At 41.1% G+C, this 18,797-nt stretch overlaps 1 protein-coding gene across 4 annotated transcripts in view; it reads left to right on the forward strand.

Annotated features, from left to right (window-relative positions):
• The window catches only part of DNAH6 (dynein axonemal heavy chain 6), a 400,640-nt gene that overhangs the window by 225,444 nt on the left and 156,399 nt on the right, over positions 1 to 18,797 (forward strand). For all 4 annotated transcript variants that reach the window (XM_056568811.1, XM_056568814.1, XM_056568815.1 and 1 more), the window contains 4 exons: positions 3,922 to 4,053; positions 10,193 to 10,364; positions 13,702 to 13,848; positions 16,660 to 16,733. In XM_056568811.1, coding sequence (XP_056424786.1) covers positions 3,922 to 4,053; positions 10,193 to 10,364; positions 13,702 to 13,848; positions 16,660 to 16,733 — 525 coding nt within the window. The remainder of the gene's footprint in view (positions 1 to 3,921; positions 4,054 to 10,192; positions 10,365 to 13,701; positions 13,849 to 16,659; positions 16,734 to 18,797) is intronic.

An 18,797-nucleotide genomic window follows, 5' to 3' on the forward strand; every position in this document is an offset into this window, starting at 1 on the left:
TATCAACTGGTTTCAGCCTGTTGATAATTTTCTTTCACGTAAGCAATTTCTTCTTTTTTACTTTGGTAGTAGCTTTTTCTGCTCCATGTTTGAGCTGGAGTAATTTAGTCAATTTTTTACCTTGTTGCGACTTTTTTTTGCGCAGTTGCGACTGTCACAGTTAATAAATACCGGACTACCTGTAGTCCATTTTAAAATTATTACTACGTAGTTACGTTTTGGAAAACTTGCTTTTCTCGCTTTCCAGTCAAAATGTCACACGAAAAATCACGTAGTCGCAGATGCGACATTTGTGCGACATTTTTAGTTAAAAAAAATTAACTAAATCGCTTGATAAATGCCTGTCAATATGTTTAAAGAACTTTTATTCCAAAAAACACTCCCCCACAAACCCCTCGTTAACCATTTTATTAATATTAAACCAAAAAAACTCTGGTCATCGTAGTCCACCGAATGCGAAATAGTCTCCTCTGCACACAAAAAATGGGTTAGTACATTTAGGGGGGAAATAGTTGTAAAAAATGTTATAAACACCTACATTTTTTGCTTATGTGTGCTTAAAAAAATGGTATTCCAAAGTGATTTAGTGTTTATTTTTTTTTGCTTATGTAAGCCAAATTTATCAACCCCCTGTAATAGTATGATAACTATGTCACACATAAGCAAAACCAAATAAAAAAAAAATGACTACAGAACTCTCTTACCAAAGCAACAATGATAAATGTCCCTCTATATTCTTAATGACAGAACCATAGGTGCTTTTTGGAGATGCAGTGGAGCATAATATGATTTTATTCTGTGAGAAAAAACTTAGTGTTGTTCCTTATAACAGCAGAGGGGCATAGAGGTACAATGTGGACCGATAGCAATCTATGGTCCCTGAATTATAGTTACAGGAGTAGGCTTACGTTCTCTAATGTGTCTGATTTTGAACCTGCAAGTGCTCAGTGTTCTGTGTTCTTACTGTCTCAATGCTTCAGCTTGTTAGGAGAAAATGCTCCTGGACAGTCTGCTCAGGAAGATTACATATATGTGTAAAATAAGCTGCAAGCGAGTAAAGGTTCTGTTGCATCAGGACATTATCAAGCAAAAGGGACGGTTATTGGCTCATGTTAAAGGCACAGCAAGCAGGGGATGAACAAGCAAACACTGGTTCATTGGCTGACTGCATCTTTCGTGCCAGCCTAAAAGCCATGTGCTGTTGGCAACAGTGGATGTGATTGCTAACAGATGATTGGCCATGGTTCTGACATCCACTGCTCAGGAAGGGACATGTCCTATGGAAGCATTGAGCCTGCCCTCACTCACCATACATTCATTTCCTCCAAGAGTCTGCTGTGCTGTGTCTCTTCATCCAATCACTGCAGGTTGCTCTGTAAGGCTGGGTTCACACCACGTTTTGTTAAATACGGTTCCCGTATACGGCTGGGAGGAGGGGGGGGGGCTTAATCGCGGCGCCCGCACTCAGCCGTATTCGGGAACCGTATTTAATGTATGTCTATGAGCCGACCGGAGTGAACCGCAGCCTCCAGTCGGCTTCGTTTTCGGCCGTATGCGGTTTCCCGACCGTAGGCAAAAACACGGTCGACCACGTTTTTGCCTGCGTTCGGGAAACCGCATACGGACGAAAACGAAGCCGACCGGAGGCTGCGGTTCACTCCGGTCGGCTCATAGACATACATTAAATACGGTTCCCGAATATGGATTAATCCCCGCCCCCCTCCTCCCAGCCGTATACGGGAACCGTATTTAACAAAACGTGGTGTGAACCCAGCCTAACCCTCTCCTCTCTGTTTCATGCTGCAGTCTCATAGACAGGACAGGAGTTAGCACAGGAGAGTGCTAGTCCTGTCTTCACTTACTGGACTTTGCCTCAGCCTGTGCTTCAGCTTGGACAAAGATAATGATGTCGCCAAACAGGATTATGTTCTGGATGGTATGGGGACCTTTAGTGGTGTTTTTATAAGCCATCATTTCTATAAAAAGTTTATCACATTTTTATTCTGGAGTATATTAGGGAGGTTAATGTTTTGCCAAGACGTGCAACATGTAAAAAGTTTTTGAATCTGGCAGTGCCTATTTAAATAAGACAATAAGACATTATTGTACCTAAATCAATGCAGTTTTCCCATCCTCCTTTTGCATTTTTGTGCATTTTTTTCATCTTCACATTTAGGGCTTGCTTGATTGTGGGATGACATATTTTGAGGTGTATAATGTATTGAATAACATTTATTATTATTATTATTATTATTATATTTTTTTAGAGAAAACAGCAAGCCAATATTTATGAGTCTCGTTTTTACAGCATTCACTGTGCGACAAGTAAAAATGTTTATGGATGTAATTTTGATTACAGCGATGCAAAGTTGATACATTTTATATAAATTTATTATAATGTAATTTAATTTTTATGTAGCCATCCCCACCCCCCCTTGGAAAACCTTACTATACAGTCCTTTAATTCCAGTCCAGTGATATTCTGCATTACTACAGTGTACTTGCAGTGTGTCAGTGTTTTACTGACACAGTCTATAAAGTTCTGCCATATTATTCCAGACTTCAACAGTAGTAATTACACAGACTAATTTATTCAGATTGCTTTGGTTTGACCCTTCCCTGTGGTAATTTATTGCTGGTCAGCCTGTACTATTAATCATGACTATATCAGCTATGGGACTTGTACTTTCCCACATCTCAGCCAGCCATCCAAGGAAACCTTCTTGTATTCGATAGAAGATAATGAACACATGGACCTCATTCATATATACTGTAGTTTGCACAGAGAAAGGGGAAAAGCCAATAACAGCCATTCCAACAGAGATTTTAAGGCTCATTTTAAAGGGGTACTCCGCTGAAAACATCTTTGGATAGGGGATATGTTAGATGACGGGGGTACCGCCGCTAGGGACCCCCGTGATCTCCGCTGCGGCACCCCTGTCATTGTGTGCACAGAGCGAACTCCGCTCCATGTCCGACGACTGGCCATGTCAGCTGGCAGTCCCCCTCCATTCACATCTATGGGAGGAGGCGTGGGGGCTATGTACTAGCTGTCATGCCCCCTCCCATAGACATGAATGGAGAGGGCATGGTGTGCTCTCACGAACGCGGAAGCTGCAACCTTCCGTGTTCCGGACGCCGCCACTGCCGGCCCAGAGATCCTGGTGGTCCCCAGCGGTGGTACCCCGGCGATTTAACATCTTATCCCCAAACCCTTGGAAGGGTCACACATGCTGTATTTTGCTGCGTATTTCCTTCAACTGATTTTGCTACCCATTGACTTTAATGGCTAGGAAAATCCGCAGCAGCATAGCCTAAGTGTAATTACTGTTTGAATATATTAGTAATTACTCCTTCAAATTAGAGAACCATGTTAGACTTGTACTATATGTTCTTAATGTAACCTTAAGATTTTTCTCATTTACATTTATGTGTAGTCAGTGCATATTTTTGTCTATGGATTGTATATAATATATAATCACAGCTAAAACCTATTCAGTTGAGCTGCTATACCAGTGACAGACCATGGCACTGTTTCTGGCAATAAATCTGAAAAACATGATTTTATTTTATTTTTTATATATTTTTTATCAACCTCTGTAGAAAACATACAAACCAGCAAATAACAACTTATTCTATTTGCATTATCAACTTCCTGTTACATATAATGACCCGTTAAATGTTTTATTATCTGCTACAAAAATGTATATTTTCCTGGTTCTAGTCAATAGATTTCACAGCTGGAAACACTGTTACACAGACTGCTTATTTTGCTAAAAAAAAAGGAGAGCTACATTGTATTTCCATCTTGTGGATACACTCTAATGTGTGTATCATTGCATAGTTTTGGCTGCTTATTTCTCTATCTCACTGTCCTATTTGATTCAAATTGTGCATGATGTTATTTTTCTTCTCCCTCAGGATGTAACTATTGCAGCTGCTTGTGCTCCTCCAGGTGGGGGTCGAAATCCAGTAACTCCCCGTTTTATACGACACTTCAGCATGTTGTGCCTGCCAACACCCTCCGAGCACAGCCTTAAACAGATTTTTCAGGTCAGTGACTCCTTCAACACAACCAGGAAAATAAGTTACGTCAATTTCATGTGCTCTGACAAGCTTCAATAAGATTGGATTTTACTTAATTCAAAAAAGAAAACATTTGATTCTAGGCTAAAACTTAGCAACTCTATAATTACCGTATTTTTCGTCATATAAGACGCTAAGGCATATAAGACGCACCTAATTTTATAGGATAAAAATCTAGAAAATAAAGATTCTGAACCAAATACAATGTAAAGTATAGGACAGTGATCTTCAACCTGCGGACCTTCAGATGTTTCAAAACTACAATCCCAGCATGCCCGGACAGCCATTGGCTGTCCGGGCATGCTGGGAGTTGTAGTTTTGCAACATCTGGAGGTCCGCAGGTTGAAGACCACTGGTATAAGAGGTAGTACTCGCGTGTCCCCGCCACTCCGGACCCGTCACCGCTGCCTTCGATGTCGCCCTCCATCGCTGTCGCTGCATCCCCGGTATCCTCGCTCTCCTTCGCCGCCGTGACGTCGCTACGCACGCCGCTACGCACGCCGCTACGCACGCCGCTACGCACTCCACTCCTATTGGATGACGGGACGGCGTGCGCGACGACGTGATGACGATGAAGGAGAGCGCCGGCCATGCAGGGGATGCCGGCACGGAGCAGACACCGAGAAGGCAGGTAAGGTCCCTCCCGGTGTCCTGTAAGCTGTTCGGGACGCCGCGATTTCACCGCGGCGGTCCCGAACAGCCCGACTGAACAGCCGGGTTAGTGTTATTTTCGCTTCAGACACGGTGGTCAGCTTTGATCGCCGCGTCTGAGGGGTTAATACAAGGCCGTTGATGGCTGCAGGGACCGCTGCGATAGGTGTTTATTCGCCTTATAAGAAGCACCAACTTTTCCCCCCCAGTTTTGGGGAAGAAAAAGTGCGTCTTATACGGCGAAAAATACGGTAGTAGAAGAGTCATAAAAAAGTCATTGGGAATAGCCAAAACAGAGATTCATACTGCATGTTGGGTAATTTAACTGCACACAGTTTAGGGCATGTCTGTTAGTTAAAACTTTACATTTTTTCTTAAACATTTCTCCCAGCATTATACTGAATAGAATCAATATAGCAGGATGGTAGACCTAGATGTTTTATTTAGCATTTCAGTCTGCTTACTTTTATTGGAGGTTTGGTTAGCTGAACGCAAACTGTAAAGAGTTGTTCACACTATGGAAACCCTGCTCAGATTCCACTTTCAGCAGCCTTCCATTGATTTCAATGGAATTCTGCTACGCAGTCCACACATCTGGAGCTCTGACAAAGACAGTGGCCCTCATTTACTATCGGAAAACCCGACATGTTTTGTCGGGTTGTGCGCCAGATTCTGTCGCATTGCGCCAGAAATTCTGTCTGAGACAGAATCTGCGCCACAAATTCTGTCTGCGCCAGAATTTGCGCCAGAATTGAAGAAACCCTGACTAACTCTCCATTTTGCTTAGAAAACCCAAAAAGGGGCATGGCCGCCGGGAAACGGGGCATGGCCGCCGGGAAACGGGGCGTGTTCCCGACAAAAACCCAACATATTTACTAAGGTTTCCACAGAAAATGTGGTGGATTTGAGCTGAGGAAAACCAGACAGATCAGAGCATGTGTAAAAGAAGGTAAGTGTAGGGAAAGTGGAAAATGTAGGGTAACCTTAGTAAATACTGTGGAAAATAAATTGTAGGGAATTAAAACCCACAAAGAAACCTACACTCCACTCTTAGTAAATGAGGGCCAGTATGTGCACACATGCCTCCTCTCCCCAATGTCCCCCTGCCCACGCCTCTACTCCGTTCTCCTCCTCCATCGGTTGGACATCCTTCCTCATTCTATGTCTCCTGTCATCCCCCCCCCGGCTATGTGGACATTTCCTTAGATGTCCCTTTCGGCATCCTAGCTTCTCTTCCCACCACTACTCTCCATGTCTCCACATGGTGAGCAGTGGGACACAGAGCAGTTATATGGGAGAGGTCAGTACTATCAGGCTGTTCTATGTAGTGCACTAATAAGGCCAACAGTCTCAGCTCAGCCTTAAGCCCATATGGTCCTGAGACTGCTGGCTTTACTAATGCAGTACTGGAGGAACCCATCTAAGTTTGATATTTACGCTTATTTTCACAACATATTCGTCATCTAGATGTTGCCTAGACAACTTATCACATCGTTGGTAAAACTATTTACATTAAAGTCAACCCTTAAATCAATTCAGAGTAAACCCCAAAATTAATTAGGACCCCAAGCCCCTTATATAAATTGAAATTAGAACCCACACATAAAGTTATTTAGATTCAAGACCATCCTAACCAACGTAATCAAATATCATTTAGCCCCTAAAATTTAAAACCAGACCAGACCCTATAATGTATTCGAATCCAAGACCAGACGAAAAAAAAGTATATACACTTTCCTCACCCAGGCTCTCTTAAATGAGTACTCTGGTGGAAAACTATTTTTTTAAATCAACTGGTGCCAGAAAGTTAAACAGATTTGTGAATTACTTTTATTTAAAAAATCTTAATCCTTCCAGTACTTATCAGCTGCTGTATACTACAGAGGAAGTTCTTTTCTTTTTTCATTACTTTTCAGTCTGACCACAGTGCTCTCTGCTGACACCTCTTTCCGTGTCAGGAACTGTCCAGAGCAGGAAATTTGCTCCTGCTCTGGACAGTTCCTGACATTGACAGATGTGTCAGCAGAGAGCACTGTGGTCAGACAGAAAATAAATTAAAAAAGAAAAGAACTGGAAGGATTAAGATTTTTAAATTGAACTAATTTACAAATCTGTTTAACTTTCTGACACCAGTGGATGAAAAAAAATATATAAAAATTGGGTATTCCAGGAAAAAGTTTTTTCCTGGATAACCCCTTTAACTATCAGGCACAGCTGCAATTTCACACTATTTACACTACTAGTTTACCTGAACCTATGCTAAGTGGAATAGTGCCTGGTAGTTTTGCAGTAGTGTTAAGAGAACCTTAGAGTGGAACGGAACACACACACACACATATATATATATATATATATATATATATATATGTATATATTAAATTCCAGTGTAGCAGAATCTCATTGCTGTCAATGGGATTCTGGTGCACGGTGCGAGCGCATATTCTTTTAATTACTGCCTCACTACTCACTGGCATCCTCCTACCCCATTTAACTGATAGCTACATAAATAGGGCATGGGCTGGACTTACCTGGGAATTAATTGTACCGGGGAGCACTCCGGGGCTTTTGAGTCTCGTTAACATAATAACGAAAAGAAATGGCTGGAAAGGACTATAGATATAATAAATGTATGCCTGGAATCCTGGCATATAGTCCGGTCTATCCTTGGGCTTATCTATACCTATATATGATCAAGAGAGCAGGACTGCACTCATCAGGTTTCAACTAAGCTTTATTATGATATTCCAGGTAACAGAAGCAGCTAAGTGGAGGCAGGCCGGGGACATACACCAGGACAGACTGTTTCACGCCAGTAACGCTTGAAGAAGCGCCGTTACTGGCGTGAAACAGTCTGTCCTGGTGTATGTCCCCCGCCTCCCTCCACTTAGCTGCTTCTGTTACCTGGAATATCGTAATAAAACTTCGTTGAAACCTGATGAGTGCAGTCCTGCTCTCTTGATCATATACCTGCACTCTTGTATTTGGACTTTGCACCACCTGCATCAACATTTATACAGGGTTGCAGACGCACTCCACCACTGCTTTTCTCTGCTGTAGCTGCAGCCTTAGTCCTGTCAGTGCCGGGTCACCCTTTATCCTTGCTGCATATTATCTATACCTATGTTTTCCTACTGACTGGTCCGCTTTACACACCCTTTGTCATGCAGAAATATGTGGTCATGTGTAAAGTGTATAATATGCAATGAATGCTTAAATGAACTGCCAAAAACATATTATATATTAAAAAAAAGTATGTAGAAATTATTGGAGTTAAGAACAGTGTGCTCACTCTGCATGGGGTTCATTAACTATCCAGAATAACTGGCTTGTCGGATCCGCTCATTACAGTTGAATGGGGTGGGAGACATATTAGTTCAAATGCCTCTCTCTATCCATGTTTACCTGGAAGCAGATGGACAGTCTTGAAATGCTCATTGTTTGTACTAAAATATTTTAGCAGTAATAGCCAGACAGCTGGAGCCGTGAACATCCTGTTTCTCGATCTGTAACTGCAGATGTCATCTTCATTGTAGCATCGTGCATTTAAATTGTACATTTAGATTAGGAAGAAAAGCAAAACTTAAAAAAAAAAATCACCCAGAATTTGTCTTCTTGAGGCCTGTACCGCCCAAAGAAGACATTTATACACTGCTCAAAAAAATTAAGGGAACACTAAGATAACACACCTTAGATCTGAATGAATGAAAATACTTTCGTCTTTGAATGTGCTGACAACAAAATCACACAAAAATTATCAATGGAAATCAAATTTATCAACCCATGGAGGTCTGGATATGGAGTCGCACTCAAAATCAAAGTGGAAAACCACACTACAGGCTGATCCAACTTTGATATAATGTCCTTAAAACAAGGCAAAATGAGGCGCAGTAGTGTGTGGGGCCTCCACGTGCCAGTATTACCTCCCTACAATGCCTGGGCATGCTACTGATGAGGTGGTGGATGGTCTCCTGAGGGATGTCCTCCCAAACCAGGACTAAAGCTTCCGCCAACTCCTGGACAGTCTGTGGTGCAACGTGGCGTTAGTGGATGGAGCGAGACATGATGTCCCAGATGTGCTCAATCGGATTCAGGTCTGAGGAACAGGTGGGCCAGTCCATAGCATCAATGCCTTCCTCTTGCAGGAACTGCTGACACACTCCAGCCACATAAGGTCTTGCATTATCTTGCATTATGAGGAACCCAGGGCCAACCGCACCAGCATATGGTCTCACAAGGGGTCTGAGGATCTCATTTCGGTATCTAATGGCAGTCAGGCTTCCTCTGGCAAGCACATGGAGGGCTGTACGGCCCCCTAAAGAAATGCCACCTCACACCATAACTGACCCACTGCCAAACTGGTCATGCTGGAGGATGTTTCAGGCAGCAGAACATTCTCCACGGCATCTCCAGACTCAGTCACGTCTGTCACATGTGCTCAGTGTAAACCTGCTTTCATCTGTAAAGCGCACAGGGCGCCAGTGGCGAATTTGCCAATATTGGTGTTCTCTGGCAAATGCCAAATGTCCTGCACGGTGTTGGGCTGTAAGCACAACCCCCTTCTGTGGACGTCGGGCCCTCATACCACCCTCATGGAGTCTCTTTCTGACCGTTTGAGTGGACACATGCACATTTGTGGCCTGCTGAAGATAATTTGCAGGGCTCTGGCAGTGCTCCTCCTGCTCCTCCTTTCACAAAGGCGGATGTAGCGGTCCTGCTGCTGGGTTGTTCCCTCCTACGGCCTCCTCCACGTCTCCTGATGTACTGGCCTGTCTCCTGGTAGCGTCTCCATTCTCTGGACACCATACTGACAGACACAGCAAACCTTCTTGCCACAGCTTTTATTGATGTGCCATCCTGGATGAGCTGCACTACCTGAGCCACTTGTGTGGGTTGTAGACTCTGTCTCATGCTACCACTAGAGTGAAAACACTGCCAGCATTCAAAAGTGACCAAAACATCAGCCAAGAAGCATAGGAACTGAGAAGTGGTCTGTGGTCACCACCTGCAGAACCACTTCTTTATTGGGGGTGTCTTGCTAATTGCCTATAATTTCCACCTGTTGTCTGTTCCATTTGCACAACAACATGTGAAATTGATTGTCAATCAGTGTTGCTTCCTGAGTGGACAGTGTGATTTCACAGAAGTGTGATTGACTTTTTTTGAACAGTGTATGTAGAATATCAGGGAACTGAAAATCAGTAATTTTTCTTTTCTTTCATTTCTTTATTTTCCTTATGTAAAATCCCAATAAATTATGTCATGCAGGTTATTTTATTTATTTATTTATTTTTTTGCAAAGTGTACTATATAGTGTATACTATCTTTTTTTTAGAATTATCGGTCCTAAAGATTTTTTTTTTTTTTATATAGGAAAACTAGTTGAACTCTAGACTAATCTTTAATTCCTTTTAGGATGATAAAAACTAGTCACTCTCTGTTCTTTTGCTTTACACAGGCAATCCTAAACGGCTTTTTGATGGATTTTCCTCCAGCTGTAAAACAGAGTGCAACCAATATAGTGGATGCTGCAGTGGAAATTTACCATAGAATGAGCATTGATCTTCTTCCAACTCCTGCTAAATCCCATTATGTATTTAACTTACGTGACTTGTCAAAATGTGTTCAAGGTACTGTACAGTGGGAGTAACATGAAAAGATTATTTTCAATGGAAATACTCTTAAGTAAAAACTCAAATGTATTTTGTTAATTTATAGTTAAAAAAAATTGGTTGTTAATTAAAGTACATAAATACCTAAAACATCTTTTATGTAAATGTAACATTTAAACTTTAAAGGGTACTCCGGGGGAAAACTATATATTTTTTTTAAATCAACTGGTGCCAAATAGTTAAACAGATTTGTAAATTACTTCTATTTAAAAATCTTAATCCTTTCAATACTTATCAGCTTCTGTATATTCTAGAGGAAGTTGTATAGTTTATTTCTGTCTGACACCTCTGTCCATTTCAGGAACTGTCTAGAGCAATTCCCATAGCAAACCTCTTCTGCTCTGGACATTTCCTAACACGGACATAGGTGTCAGCAGAGAGCACTGTGGTCAGACAGAAAAGGACTACACAACTTCCTCTGTGGTATACAGCAGCTGATAAGTACTGAAAGGATTAAGATTTTTCTAAAGAAGTAATTTACAAAGTTGTTCCACCAGTTGATTAGAATTTTTTTTTTTCTTCCGGAGTACCCCTTAAAGGGTTCATGGGATAGGCATAAGTCTATCTTTTATATCAGATATGGCCAGGGACTATTTATCTGAGATTATTGGACAGACTAGATGGGGCGAAAGGTTCTTATCTTCCCACACATTCTATGTTTCTATGTGTATTCACACAGTATGCCGCACATATTTGATGTGCATGATTTGAAGCTGTAGATTTTTTTGCTGCAGAGTTCAATGTAAGCTAAATGTCTGAACACAGCTTCAAATCCTGATCATCAAATATGCGCAGGATACTATACATGTGAATAGATCCTAAGGGTAGGCGCACACACAGGGCATATGCCACAGCGATATGTGTGTAATAAGGTTTGGAGGCGGACCGGGCTTCAAAGATGCATCAGTGTGCTCAGCCTGCCTTTGACCCTTACTGCACACACAGGGCTGCGGCGGGAAAAGCCCTGTGTGTCTGCTCATAGCGCATACGCAACATACTTCCTGCTGCCTGGCAGATTTCTCGCACTGTCAAATATATTACGTAGGTGCTGTGTGTGAATCTACCCTAAAATGGTATAAAGGGTATTCCAGTATTTATTTATTTTTTCTTTAGCCTTTGAGCCCATGATGCCCATGCCCCCTGGAGATTATGTGACTTATGACATATTGTCTCTGGTCACATGGAACGCGGAGAAAGGTCAGAGACAACTGGAAAATAAAAGGACTTGCACTACAGCACTTCTGCATATGGGTTCTGTGCATGAAAATGGGGCAGCATATCACACCGTATTTTAACTTGGCATCATGGGCTCAAAGAATGAAGGGAAAAAAATCCTGAAATACCCCTTTAAAGTAAATCTATATGTTTCAATCGTCATGTCAGATTTTCAGATATAAAGCTCACAGTCTAACACTCTTTAAACAGAATAGATCTCTAGCTTTTCTTTAAACCTGTGGATCTCTAGCTTCTATGGAATTGCAGCTCTCAGCATATCCTGAAAGCTCAATGCTGTAAGGGCATACTGTAAACTATAGTTGGAGACCACTGCTCTAAAAGAAAACATATGGCTTTGTACTAGTAAAGCTGCCAGAGGAGTCTAGCAGTGTATCATTGCACTATCCCCACTATCCCCACTGACAACACATGCATTCCCAGTGAAAATGAGCATGAATGAATGTGGGGTCTGTCACCTTCATCCACAATTGGGAGGATCCATTATCTAAGGTGAAGAATATGATATAAATTCTGCATGTATGTGCTGTGCCACCTACAGATGTATTTTTTCAAATTCTTGCTTGGTACTCAATATTGTACAAAGGAAACCCACTCTTTCACAGGTCTTCATTAAAAGTTTTGTTTAGTTTCTGTTTTACAAACTCTGCAGTGTCCTGTTATCAGTAAAGTCCATCAAAAAAAGCTCTAAATTGGGGCTTCTAAATTGATATGTGACATCAAAATTCAACTTTAATGTAATCATAAATCAGTGGCTGTAAAGCAGAACCTAAACTATATTTTCAATAAAGACCTTTTTCACTATCCATAGGAAGAAAGCTGTCAGTAACGGGTGGACGGGGGAAATAGGCACTAATGAATATCAGCTCTTACACCCAAGCAGCGCATGGTGCTTCACTTGCAAGGGCTTCTAAATTAGTCTACAGTGTGGAATAAGCATTATACTGCTGGAATCAGTGTCTGCCTCTATGTTGTTATGCCCTCACCAAGAGCACAACATAAAACATTATCCTGCTGTTTAAAGTGCAAACATCCGTTCCTGTTATTAGGAGTTTCACCACATTCCTCAAAGCAACACTGACCGGTTAGTTTGAAATTGTACCCAACAGGGCAATCACTTACGAGAAAGATAATCATCAACAGTGATTGCCCTGTTGGGTACGATTTCGAACTAACCGGTCTATGAGCATAGCTAAGCTGATTCTGTTTAAAGGGGTACTCCATTGCCTCAGCATTCGGAGCATTTTGTTCCGAACGTCACTGCCATGCCCCCTCATTACATCATGCGACCTCGCCCCATCCCATTGACATGCATTTAGGGGTGTTGCGTGACGTCACAATCCCCGATGCCGGCACGCCCCCTCCCATAGACTTGCATTGAGGGGGTGGGGCGTGATGTCACACGTGGGCAGAGTCGTGACGTCATGATCTTCCGTCCCCGTGGTCGGAAGGAATTAGCCTGAGAGCCTCCAGCGTTTCCGGAAGCAGTTACAGGTGGGTGCAGCTTGCTATATTGCGGGGGTCCCCAGCGGCGGGACCCCGGCAATCTGACATCTTATGCCCTATCCTTTGGATAGGGGATAAGATGTCTAGGGGTGGAGTACCCCTTTAAGCTGTGATTGTGGTGCAGCTCCATGGCTCACCACATCTGCCACACCATTACATGTCAATGTGAATAGTTGCAAACGTATAACAGTAAAATATTTAAGTGCTTGACTTTACACAGACAGAAATCTTAACGTATGATATGTTTGCATCTATGATAAATGTGAAATCATTAGTATGCAATGTATGTTCACAACTCTAAACGTAATCTACTATACCATGAACCTTGGCTCCTTCCAGCTGCTTGATGGAAAAGTTACAAGCATACAGCTGCATGAGATTTACAAATGTATGGACTTTATGATTGGAACCAAGCTAAGTATCTGTAACCAGCAGCTTCTGAAAGATATACAGTAGACTTCTGAATATATTGGCATTTATTTATATTATACCTAGATTTTTATTACGTACTGATGCATGTAATGAAACAATTTGTGTAACATCATATATCCCACAGGCATTCTTCAGTGTGATCCAGGATCAGTACGTGACCAGTCCCAAATTTTCAGATTATTTTGTCATGAATGTCAAAGAGTCTTTCATGATCGTCTAATCAACAGTGAAGATAAACAGTATTTCCATACAATGCTGTCTGAGATGGCCAGTGAGTTCTTTTCCATCCATTTATCATATTCCTGAAAAAAGTAAATTGGTATTAGCAACTATGGTACTGAATCATCAGGAGATTCTTGCCCCAACATTTGTGATGAAATGCAACCCATACAGTAGATACCAACAAATGGTACTTCCATACCAGTGGGAAAAATTGATTTAAAAAACGTAGTCAGTGTTCTGTTCTGGATAGTCAAAAGGGAGAATTGCCATGTGGGTATCCATTTTAGCTGACCCGTCATACAGCAAATTCGTTTTTTAAATGGTCACAAGCTTAGACCACTTCCAAGTAACTTTAAAGGGGTACTTTTTTTTATAAATCAACTGGTGCCAGAAATGTAAACAGATTTGTAGATCACTTCTATTTAAAAATCTTTATCCTTCCAATACTTTTTTTTATTTTTTTTATTTTTTTTCTGTCTGACACCTCTTTCCTGTCAGGAACTGTCCAGAGCAGGAGGGACTTGCTATGGGAATTTGCTTGTACTCTGGACAGTTCCTAACCTGGACAGAGGTGTCAGCAGAGTGCACTGTGGTCAGACATCAAAGAAATTCAAAAAGAAAAGAACTTATTTTGGAGCATACAGCAGCTGATAAGTACTGGAAGGATTAAGATTTTTATAAGATTTTTTAATAGAAATAATTTACAAACCTGTTTAACTTTCTGGCACCAGTTGATTTAAAAAAAAATAATAATAATGTTTTGGGTGTACCCCTTTAATGTAGCTGCAATATCTAAACTCGGCTGGGACTAGACTATGGTGATCCAAGTTTCATTCAGTAGAACCACAGCTCCATTACTGGCCTTAAACATAGCAGTTTCCGTTGGCAGTATATTTCAATAGATTGTTTAAACTATAAGCTCTTATGTCTTCTATTGTCCTCACTTTACTGTATACTGACAGGCTTAAAGGGGTACTCCAGTGAAAAACTTTTTTTTTTTAATTAACTGGTGCCAGAAAGTTAAACAGATTTGTAAATTACTTCTATTAAAAAATCTTAATCCTTTTAGTACTTTTTCTTTACTTTTTGAATTTCTTTTTTGTGTTGTCCACAGTGCTCTCTGCTGACACCTCTGTCCTTGTCAGGAACTGTCCAGAGCAGCATAGGTTTGCTATGGAGATTTTCTGCTCTAGACAGTTCCTGATACGGGCATCAGGTGTCAGCAGAGAGCACTGTGGACAACACAAAAAAAAAATAAAGATTTTCCTCTGTAGCAAACAGCTGCTAAAAAGTACTGAAAGGATTAAGATTTTTAAATAGAAGTAATTTACAAATCTGCTTAACTTTCTGGCACCAGTTCATTTAAAAAAAATAAAGTTTTCCACCGGAGTACTCCTTTTAGCGTGCTTGACCTTCCCATACACATGAACGTTTATGTTTCCTCTACGGGGAAGTGTAGAAAAAAAACAAAGAATAGGAAAGATACAGAGATTTTTGCAAGACAAAATGCTGTGTGTGAACTAAGTAGGTCCTAGGACTGTGTTCACTCTAGCGTGATAAAGATGCATTTTTTAATCTGTATTAGGGCAGAAAGTCTCAGCCTGATTGCAGGTCAGCCTTACATGTGACCATACTTAAAGTGCCTAAAACTTTTAATAGTAATCAAGTAGAATAAGTGTCCATATCAATGTATAGAAGGATTAATACCATCCCTAATACCTGGAGCAGTTTTTCCCAACCAGGTTGCCTCCAGCTGTTGCAAAACTATAACTTCCAGCATGCCCGGACAGCCGGCTGTCCGGGCATGCTGGGAGTTGTAGTTTTGCAACAGATGGAGACACCCTGGTTGGGAAACACTAACCTGGAGACAAATAACACCTGTCCTACAGACAATTAGAACACTGCAGTGGGGTGACAAACAGCAGAGTGGACGAAATGAATACACGCCGACCACCCAACGTGTTTCTGTCACAATATAACTCGCAACTTGTTAAGGAAGGAGAAACTGTTGGGGAGGGGAGCAAAGGAGTTGCCACCACCAAACAAATGTGCACCAAACTATAGCTAATACACACCACACTCTTAGAAAGCTGCATAGGTATACAAGAGCAGGTATGGCAAAAGAACAGTACTGTAACAGAGACCAAAACACCCCTTTACGGGGGGACCCTGGTCCCAAGTACAATACAGCTAGCAATAGTAGAGTACCAAGTAACTTAAAGGGGTTATCCAGGAAAAACTTTTTTTTTTTATATCAGCTGGCTCCAGAAAGTTCAACAGATTTGTAAATTACTTCTATTAAAAAATCTTAATCCTTCCAAAAATTATCAGCTGCTGAATTTGAGTTGTTGTTTTCTGTCTGGCAACAGTGCTCTATGCTGACATCTCTGCTTGTCTCGGGAACTGCACAGAGTAGAAGAGGTTTGCTATGGGGATTTGCTTCTAAACTGGGCGGTTCCCGAGACACCTGTCATCAGAGAGCACTTAGACAGAAACCTCAGCAGCTCATAAGTACTGAAAGGATTACGATTTTTTAATAGAAGTCATTTACAAATCTGTTTAACTTTCTGGAACCAGTTGATATATAAAAACATTTTTTTTCCTGGATTACCCCTTTAATTAGGAACATGCACATAGTGGAAGTGCCCAACAAACCTAGTACTGGATACTGCCAAATGATTAGCTACTCACAACTGAGCTGCAGTGACAGTATTGTTAGTGACACAAAAATGTTAGTGGGAACTAAACCCAATACATGATGCAAGTGTTTATTAGTTACTTTGAATGGATTCATTATGAAATCAGTTTATACCACACTGGAATATTAATTTACAATTGTTTGATATTCTCTTTTTTGCAGGTAAACATTTTGGGGTTCAGATTGATCCAGATTACTTTATCACAAGTCCAATTATTTTTGGTGATTTCATTAAGGTAAAAACAGATTGTCTTCGTGTCTTCCGCGATCACGTACACTTTGCAGTGAAATGCACAGTAAGAAAACATCCATCCCGGGCTGTTCTGTAGACTCAGTACATATGTTTACACAAAGCCCCTGCAGTGACAGCATGACAGGCCTTTGGGTCGTCTGGCATGCTTACAATCACACAAATGTCAGCTATGGCAAGATATTAATCACATATGTCTAGTGGAATTGCATCACTCAGTAAAGTATGTCAAATATAACATGAAATTACAGTATCTTTCTCTGAAGCTCTTAGAGGGAAATGTACTATATTTAAATATCTGGAGACAAAATACATTAATATGTTATCTATCTGCTATAGTAATACACTCTATATTTTATGTAAAAAAGGAGCAAAAGAGACTCGGCAACTCACCATTTCTGCAAAAATCAAGTTCCTTTAATCCAGGAGGAAAGACGGGTAACACATAGAGGCAAGGGAGGGCGACAGCAGAGGCAGGGGGGTGCGGGTTTGACTGCGCTGCACGAGACCGCGCAGTCCTACCCGCACCCCCTGCCTCTCCTGTCGCCCTCCCTTGCCTCTATGTGTTACCCGTCTTACCTCCTGGATTAAAGGAACTTGACTTTTGCAGAAATGGTGAGTTGCCGAGTCTCTTTTGCTCCTGTTTTACATTGAATGTACCTCTACACTCGAAACACCACCTGATTCTGCACCTGTGATGGCCGGCAGCTACGCCTATACTCTTCCACTCACCGCTTGTTCACACACAGTAGAGCCAGACGCTGCTTCTTTGCTTTCATCAATTGATTTCTACACTCTATATTTTGTTTGCTTAAATACTTAAATAAAATAAATAAATACAGTCATAGGCAGACAGTCATAGGCAGATATTTGGACAGCCCTTGTTAACTGAAAAACTATGGTAAAGGTAATGTATCACCAAAAAATGATGGGCTCTCAATAAAGAAATCAGTCGGATGGAGACTTATTTTTCAGGTAATTTTCTGTAGAGGGAAAAAAGTATGCAAATGTGCTCCCCTCTAGAAGGAATAAAACATGCTTTACCAAGCCATAGTCTCCTCCAAAAGGAAGAGTAGTTTGTAGACTGTTGTTTCAGGATTTTCTTTTCTAGAAAATGAAGTATTTCTCACAGAAAAGGATTGCAGTAACACATGTTTTGCTATACACATGTTTATTCCCTTTGTGTGTGTTGGAACTAAACCAAAAAAGGGAGGAAAAAAAAGAAAATTGGACATAATGTCACACCAAACTCCAAAAATGGGCTGGACAAAATTATTGGCACCCTTTCAAAATTGTGGCATGGACAATAGAAAGAGGAGAAGGAAACTCTTGAGAACCAAAATTGTGGAAAAATATCAACAATCTCAAGGTTACAAGTCCATCTCCAGAGATTTTGATTAGCCTTTGTCCACAGTGCACAACATTATAAGAAGTTTGCAACCCATGGCACTATAGATAATCTCCCCGGGCGTGGATGGAAGTGAAAAATTGATGAAAGGTGTCAATGCAGGATAGTCCGGATGGTGGATAAGCAGCCTCAAACAAGTTCCTTAGATATTCAAGAAAGACTACACTTTGCCAAAATGAACTTGAGTAAGCCAAAATCCTTCTGGGAAAACATCTTGTGGACAGATGAGACCAAGATAGAGCTTTTTGGTAAAGCACAACATTCTACTCTTTACTGAACACGGAATGAGGCCTAAAAAGAAAAGCACACAGTACCTACAGTAAAATATGGTGGAGGTTCAATGTTGTTTTGGGGTTATTTTGCTGCCTCTAGCACTGGGTGCCTTGAATGTTTGCAAGGCATCATGAAATCTGAGAATTACCAATGGAAGAGTGGTCCAACATTCCGGCTGAGAGGTGTAAGAAGACTATTGATGGTTATAGGAAGCGACTGATTTCAGTTTTTTTCCCAAAGGGTGTGCAACCAAATATTAAGTTAAGGGTGCCAATAATTTTGTCCAGCCCATTTTTGGAGTTTGGTGTGACATTATGTTGAATTTGTTTTTTTTTCTCCCTTTTTATGGTTTAGTTCCAATACACACAA

The sequence above is a fragment of the Hyla sarda genome, chromosome 1 (genome assembly GCF_029499605.1).
Source record: "Hyla sarda isolate aHylSar1 chromosome 1, aHylSar1.hap1, whole genome shotgun sequence".
NCBI classification, from domain to species: domain Eukaryota; kingdom Metazoa; phylum Chordata; class Amphibia; order Anura; family Hylidae; genus Hyla; species Hyla sarda.